The sequence below is a fragment of the Podarcis pityusensis genome, assembly GCF_964106645.2.
Source record: "Podarcis pityusensis genome assembly, chromosome: 3".
Taxonomy (NCBI): Eukaryota; Metazoa; Chordata; class Lepidosauria; order Squamata; family Lacertidae; genus Podarcis; species Podarcis pityusensis.
Window position 1 is genome coordinate 33,597,401 of NC_138026.1, and position 8,550 is coordinate 33,605,950.

Consider the following 8,550-nt stretch of genomic DNA (forward strand, 5'->3'; position numbering starts at 1 on the left):
GTGCATTGCGCCCCAGGTATCACCATTGAGGGAGGTGACAAAATGCCAGGTGGCACTCACTGCATGGCCTGCAGCATGCCCAAGCCATGCATCTCTCCTGGGAGAGACGCGGTGGCTTGGGTGCCCACAGGCTCCGCACTGCCCAAACGGTCCACCCACTGCCTTCCCCCCAGCTGTAGGGTGGCTGAGTGGGAGGAGACAGGCAGACTCTGGAGGCCCCACAGTACCCCCTGCCCCTGTGGGTGGCTCGCGCTGCCCCAGGCACCTGAACAGCTTCCTCTGCCGCTGCACACTGGCTACCCCTGCTTTATATCACACTGGAGAGAGGAGGAGAAAAATAAGGGGTGTCTTTTTTTTTTAATGACAGCCACACACCTCCCAAAATGTGTTGTTTGGGCAGGAAAGTTTCCTGCAGCAAAGCAGCTCTCACCTACACAGTACATAAAAAAGTTAATTTCTCATTCTTTCAGCTTAGTAACAGAAGGCAACCTATTTTCTACCACAATAAATATAATGTTTATAACAACAACAACAACAAAAACCCACAACCTCATAAAACAAATTAAAGATATATTTTGTCAAAAGGGGATAAAAGGCCTAATAGTCTAGTGTAAGCCTCTGCAGAATAAACCCTTTGGCATACACTTTAACAAGCCAGTTAATAACAGCTTTGTTAGCTATATTATACATCTGAAATAAAGCATTGAGGGATAAAGCTAGAAAACAAGCCATAAAATATAGTTTTTGCTTGTTCCAGGTCATTACTGCTGCTGTAAACCAAATCCTAAACCTTATAACAATTTGTGGAGACTTTACAATGCAGCAAAGATGATAAAGTGGAAGGTTGTTGTTTTAATAAAAAGGCACCATGCTCAAATCAAATGATAAAGAAATCATAGATCACAAAAAGCCTGGATATTATATCCTATTCTTAAAGGGGAGAAACAAATTGGAAAAATGCTAGGTTTTGGTCAAATAATTTTTTTTATTAGTGCAAAACATTTCAAGGAAATGTCTAGATTTTTCTTTTTCCTTATTGCTTCTAGAAATGGGGTTTCTCTGCCAACAAATAGTGTGATGAATTTTGAGAGGTCACTTGCTAGGGATATGCAACGACCAAATGTTTTGAGTCAGATTCTAATTTTGTACTTCCGAAAACAGTCTGCCTCAGTTCAAAGTGCTTCATAGGCTGCCCAATTTGGCTCAAGATACACCAGTGCCCCTGAATGAGAAAATTGCCAAATGGAAAATATGTCCAGGAGCTTTTGCGCTAGGCACACTTGAAGTTGATATGGGGTATGCATGGGAAGTAAGAGAGATTGGCTTTCCAGGTGAGCTCTTTCCCTCTGAGTACAAGCTTGACTTATCCATCACAATGGAGATCTCCCTCCAACTTCTCTTCCTCCACCTGGTACTATGCCTTATATAGTAAATGTAAGAGTTATTATTTTCACGTTGTGCAGCATGTTTCTGACATTCGGATCGCCGAGGCAGCATGAAACATTTCAGAGGTTGGTGCTTTGACTTGTGCAGCCTTGTGCTTCATCTCTGACAAGCTCCTAATCCCCCTGAGGCATCCTACTTCAGCTCAGGATTTAGTATTCCTCTGAATCTGATTACATGCCTACCATTTGCAGAAAGCCCCAGCACCTGGTAGATGACTGTCCCCTTTCGCCTTTAGTGTGGGGAATTAAATAAGAATCCCTGTGGACCCACGTGTGTGGGTGAACAACAAAAGAATCAGCGGGTTGCCTGGATTCAAAACGCTGGGCTAGCACACAGAAAGCAGAGTATTAGATTCACAAAAATAAGCAGCACAGTAAAGCATTAGGAATATAGGTTGTTAGGCCTTTTAATCCCTTTCAGCTGCACACAGCAGCTGACCTCTTTCTATCTCTCTTGCATGAACAGACCACACACTGTTAAATAAGTTTAAAATGCTTTACTTACAGATTCGAGGTCTCAGTCATGCATTGTTCCATGTAGCAGAATACTCTTGGGTAAAAAATACAGAATATATTTCCAAACGTGCTGTAAGCTTAGAAGCAAGCTTACACACACACACACTCCTTTGTTGGTTACAGGTTGCAAATAGATAGATAGATAGAGACACACACACACACACACACACACACACACACACACACTATAAAGGAAGTAGAAAGGGTTCACTTCCTCTCCAGAGAAGAGGGGGTGTGACCTAACTGAGTCTATCCAGCAATACAACTCTGTGGTCCTTAACCCCTTCATGCACTAACAAGCAGTTGTGCATAGTTATGTTTGACTGCAAACTCCCACATTTAGAAATGTGCTATAAAAAAAGTTCTCAAAATTGCTATAGCTGCTAGACTTGTTCAGCTCCTTTGGTTTCTAAAACTTAAATCCCTTAGATTTAAAACTTAAATCCCTAAGTAGGTTGTGGTTGCATCTCATCCTAAGTATCTCATGGTTGCATCTCAACCTAAGTAGGTTGTGGTTGCACCTCTATGTAAAGGCATTCACACAACTGCTAAAGCACCACAGACTTCCACTGCACCTAGTGCACCTGCTACGGTACATTTAGAACAATTGATTACACATTGTAATATAATTATGTTTTCTTTTTTCAAATATATTTTTAAGCAAAAGAATAAATAGTATTTTAGATTCTATATCAAGACTACTGCAGTGTAAACAAAGACAGCATGCAACAGAGAAAGTAGAGTCTTCCACAATGCAGTGTTCTTGTATGTGTTTGTGTGTGTAGGTGCTTAGGCAGTGGAAGAATAGGAGTGCTACAACTGTGCCCCTGTTATCATCTGTGAAATGCTGAAGGATCTCATTCTGCCTTTCTGTGAATGGAAGTAAAAAGGTAAAGGTAAAGGGACCCCTGACCGTTAGGGCCAGTCGCAGACGACTCTGGGGTTGCAGCGCTCATCTCCCTTTACTGGCCGAGGCGTACAGCTTCTGGGTCATGTGGCCAGCATGACTAAGCCGCTTCTGGTGAACCAGAGCAGCGCACGGAAACGCCGTTTACCTTCCCGCCGGAGCGGTACCTATTTATCTACTTGCACTTTGACGTGCTTTCGAACTGCTAGGTTGGCAGGAACAGGGACAGAGCAATGGGAGCTCACCCCGTTGCAGGGATTTGAACCATCAACCTTCTAATCGGCAAGCCCTAGGCTCTGTGGTTTAACCCACAGCGCCACCCGTGTCCCTGTTGTGAATGGAAGTAGTTATCTCCTTTTAAAAGTCTTTGGTCTGGTGAGAGCTTCAGTAAAATAAGAGTGTGAGAGATGGATTTGTTGATTTGCCCTTGCTCCTGCAAACCCCACCTCCTGCAGATCACCAATCAGTTCTGGAGGGGTTTGCAGTGGTGCTGGGAAAATCAGCTCCCTTTCTCTTCTGATAGCAGAAATGTTTGCTAGATGAAAAGCCCTTCCATGAATGGGAAGGCATAATTAGATTTATCCCAGGAATTAAGGGTTTTGTATTGAGAGGAGAGAAAAGGGACTAAAAAACTTCTCTTATGTGTACTGGCTCTTAGCCTGTGGTTCTACCCCAGGATTGCTATGCTTGTGTAACAGACAATACCTGGTCTGTGACAACAATATGAAATATATACATTAGAAGAAAATTGGTATTAGCATGAGATTACCATCCTACATGAAGTAATGTTTTTTTTTTATGGTACAGTCAATAAGTGTCCATAAATGAATATACTCTGTATATTAAGACTTGCTACTATATGTATAAATTCTGAATTCTAATTTGTATTGATTTAATGGGCTCATCCTGGGACTTTTATACGAGGGCCCATAATTAAAGTGTTCTGCTTTGACAAAGTCAATAATTCCATTTCCCCCCTGAGGCTCCTCATTCTGCTGTAGCATTCTTTATGAATTGAAGAGGCATGAGATTTAAACTTTGGTTAAGTGTGCAGTTTCTAGCAATGCTGCATGTGGCGCACGCTGCACTACTCAGCGACCAGCTCAGGGTAGCAGCTGAATGAAGAAGGGCTAAGACAAACAAATGCATTAGGCACCACACCAAAAGATGCTGGCTAAAAACAACTCAGTTTATACAGCACAAGCTGTTAACGCCATGCCCACACTTCTTTTTAACTATATTGTGCTGTGGTTATTTGTATATGTCCCTGGTGGTTGTGCAATCTCTTGATTTGTCACAATGCAAGAGCTCTGCAGATAGTACTGAAAAGGATGAACATGCAAATTTCCTTCTCTGCTTGACATTTCAAGTACTTTGTGAAAGGGAAAAAATTGTTTCCAAAAGCACACCTTTCCAGCTTGGTTCCAACCCTCCTATCTCTCAAAAAACCAAGCTTTTAAGCAGGTCCAGGGCTTTTTCTTCAGCCACAACTCAGTTCCGACACCTCTCAATGGGCACCATTGGCATTCTGAGAGAACGAGGGAGCTGTTCATGGAGAGTTCTGGCATGTCTTTTTCTAGAAAAATAGCACTGACCAGGTCTATCCACTTTTCAGCATTATTCAGTACATGGGGGGCACATTAAGAATATAAGAAACCTGCTGGAACAAAGCCATCATGGCTAGTATCCATTGATAACCTTATTCTCCAAGAACTTATCTAATCTTCTTTTAAAGCCACCCAGGTTAGTAGACCTTACTATATATTCACCCCCAAATCATCACTCACAATTCAATTTGCCCATAAATTATTGAGATAGCAAGTTCTGGATATCTATATTTCCTCAGTTTCTGAAAGGGTAGCTATGTTAGTCTGCTGTAGCAAAAACAACTGAGAGTGTTGTGGCACCTTAAGGCCTAACAAAATTATTACTGAATTAATTTTTGTGGCCTTCATCAGATGCATCTGTAGACCAGGGCTGTAGACCATGAAACCTTGTGTGATAATAAGTTGGTTGTGCCACAATCCTCTCAGTTTTTTGTACATTTTCCTCAGTTCTGATTAGACATAATCAATTTTTTAACCACAGCCTTTTATTTTTGTTCATGCTCTCTTTATTCCAGAATAGCACACCAGAACACAGTGAAGCTCTTAATCTAAAAATGGCATTGAAAAAGCTGATAACTTTTAAACAGCTGGAGAAAGGTGGCTGGATAGACAGTAAAGATAAATCCTTTTTAGACATCTTTCCTTGCCTGATGTCTGTGACAAGATCATTAGCCATAACAGCTGTGTTAAAGTGAGAAAAGGGGGGGGGGGATCCAATGTGTTTCAACAGGAAATTACATAATTATTTAGGAAATAGTGGAACAGCAAAACCATTTACCCTACCGTGGGCACTTAAAAGGTCACACTGTGTGTGCTCCCTAGCCATGTACAGTTTCGATGAATACCTGGGAAAGCATGCAGTGTAGTAATGCAATGTTTACATTGCTACCAATGACCAATACTCCATGTGGACAGCACTAAAACCAAGCAAATAAAGGGGGTGGGGTATTTCAGACAAGAAACACTCATTTCTTCAAAATGCTCCTCTCTGAGATGACATTGCCCTGGAACAATGCACTCTTTGGCCACAGTACTGGATCTATTCCTTAAATATCTCTGGATCTGGGTCACCTGTAATTGCAGATAGATCACTCGGAAGTTCATAAAAGAAAATTTAAATGCAGAATGATCAAGGGTTGCTGGAATATGTTATATTGTTTAATTTGCAGCCATAACAGTGCCATGGGGAAGGAGGAGAAACACACGAGTAATGGTGGCTCTGATTTTCAAGTATTGCTCTTAATGCATTTGAACTAATGGCATAATACACACACACATTTGCAACAGTGCTACAAGCAACTTACTGGAACGAGGAATTTTTTAATTTCTTCCAAGGCGTGACTCATCCGTGAATAAGCTTCCCCGGGTGGGGCAAACACTTCAATTAATACATGTAGTTCATCACTCAAGTGTGCGTATTTGGCTTCCCCACTCTTCCTTAGTTCTTCTTCCTGTGGAAGAGGGTATTTTTAGAAATAGAAATCTATTCACTTTGCATTGATTTAGCATTTACAGAGAACACGACAAAAGGGCATAATCTAGGCAGGCTTTCAACAAAATGAGGCCCTCCGAGAAACAAAAATACCTGGTATAAATTACTTGATCTGAAAATCACTTTTGAGTGTGTGAGTGGTAAAAAAAGAAGAAGAAAACCTGGCATAATTAACATCTACAAAGAAAGACTTGCTAAATACTTTACAGGAATGTGTTAAAAATTTAATGATGAATGCAATTAAAAGACAGAGTCTTTGCAGATTAGGTTTTCTGGAGCATCTTATACTATGGACACAATAAAATATCTACTAAAATACGGAGAATCCAGAAAGTCAAAGAAAAAAGGCATCTAAACATACTGCATGAAGAAAAATCAGACTTCTGTAGTGTTTGGGGTAGACCACAGCAAACAGTTTTAGGTGCTTAGGTAAGCTACAGTAGGAAACTTGCCCCAAGCTGTTTCTATTAAACATTTTGCTTGACCTAAAGCAGGGGTTGTCAACCTGGTCCCTACTGTCCACTAGTGGGCGTTTCAGGATTCTAGGTGGGCGGTAGTGGGTTCTACGGCACAAGCTGAATCCTCCTTCCATTGAGCACTGGTGGGCGGTAAGGAAATTTTACCATCAAGAAAGATGCATTAGTGGGCAGTAGGTATAAAAAGGTTGACTACCCCGATCTAAAGTTTACGCATAGAAAAAAAAAAACTGGTGTGCAGCTCACTTTTCTGCACTTGGCTTTTCCTATGGCAGTTATCAAGCCTCTCTATTTGGGTGGAATGATTTGAACAGTGTTTTTCCTTTTCTTATAAACAGATGACTAGCACTCTGCTATCAATAACAGTTTTCAACAGAGAAAATTCCTACACATGAAATCTTGCACATGGCCTACTACACATGGATCTTGGTCTGTATGTTATATAGACAACATGCAATTCCTGCAAGGTTGTTTCAGTTTTAGTCAGATATCTATCGTGCAGTATTAGCAAGGATCTATGCTCTGTATCTAAAACCAAGCTTTGAACAAAGGAAGACCAGGAATTTTTTCACTACAGAATTAAAGTTTTATTGGCAACTGCTCTAGAGAAAACGATTTAAAATTATACACTAAAAAATTCTGAATAATTCACAACGAATTGTTCTTTCTATAAAGCAGAGAGTGATGCGCCTTCTCTACATATCATGGGAACACTTCACAATGATTCCCTGTTATATGAATGCAGTTGAGAACATCAGGTTTTGAGCAACTCAGGTATTGATCTCTTCAAATGGACTTTGCCCTGAAACATTTTTAGTAACAGATAAATGATGGCAAAACCCAGCACCTACTGACTGACATTCACGTCATGTGGCTTCCCCTCTCCCTCACAACAGAGGTTTTCCAGGGGGAAGGGTACTAGGGCATAGCTGTCAACTTTCAGATTTGAAAATAAAGGATCAGCAGCCTGGAAAAATAAGGGATCAGCAGCCTCACCTGTTCTGGGGACAGTCTACGGGATATCTAACAATCCAGGATAGCAGCGGGAAACGGCGCTGGAATAAGGGAATTTCCCGCAAAAAAAGGGAAGGCTGACAGCTATGTACTAGGGTATGTCCTTTTATTTCTTTAACCTTTCATCAATTAAAAATCTAAAGTATCAGTCCGGGACTGGGGTTCAACATATCCCAAGACAGCCATACAAATAAAATAACTAGTAGAAGTTAATGGGCACAACACCATTTGCAATTTAAAAGTAATAATCATGCCTTCACTGAGTATTTCTCTAAACCAGTAAAACAATGCAGAGTCAACTGTGGAAAAGTAAACTACAAAAATGATATGTGGAATGCTGCGGCCCAGGTATCCTGTAAACCCAACGCCTATTCACCTATTACCTTAATGATGTAGATATGTTTTTCCTATTATATCATCAATATGTTGTAGAAATCAGTAATTTTTTCCCCTGTTAGATGCTAACCTCCACTTAACATCTTGTTTCCTGGTTGGTGAGCGTATTCCCCCCCCCCCCCACTTTATCTCTCCACTTTATTTTTCCCACTTTATCTCTGCTGCCGCCATATAGATCAAAGCTGTTATGTTTTCTTATACCAGTTAAACTTTCAGTAGTGTGGTTTGTTCATGGCTGCAGCTCATGGTTAGTGAGGAAGGAGATGGATGACATGCTAAGTCAAACCATGGCTTAGCTCAGCATGGTGCAGGAGTGAAAATGACTGGGAAAGACCAAAGTGGCTGCGAGCTCTGCTTCAGGGGGGAGCCCACATGTCCTCGTGGTCCCAGTAAGACATAGTTTGGGTTACGATGTCGTGCAAATGTAGCAAATGTCTAAAACTACATTATGCCTGTGTTAGTACCAGAATATGCCTTTTGGGGAACAAGGAATTAGTCAAACTCTAGTTTGAAAACAATGAGTTATCATAAATCCACTGGTAAATTTTTAACCAAGTCTTTAACCAGTTAAAGATGCCTCATTAAAAAGTTATTTGAACGGGTCTCCTTTGAGTATGACTAACATTGGATATCACCATATTTATTTTATTTAAAATATTTATTATGTGCTTTTCAATACAATAGCATCCCAGAGTGA

General features: G+C 40.8%; 1 protein-coding gene across 6 annotated transcripts in view; it reads right to left on the bottom strand.

Annotated features, from left to right (window-relative positions):
- KHDRBS2 (KH RNA binding domain containing, signal transduction associated 2) overlaps positions 1 to 8,550 on the bottom strand; it is a 448,147-nt gene that overhangs the window by 178,776 nt on the left and 260,821 nt on the right. For all 6 annotated transcript variants that reach the window (XM_080998033.1, XM_080998036.1, XM_080998034.1 and 3 more), the window contains one exon: positions 5,780 to 5,926. In XM_080998033.1, the coding sequence (XP_080854159.1) occupies positions 5,780 to 5,926 (147 nt within the window). The remainder of the gene's footprint in view (positions 1 to 5,779; positions 5,927 to 8,550) is intronic.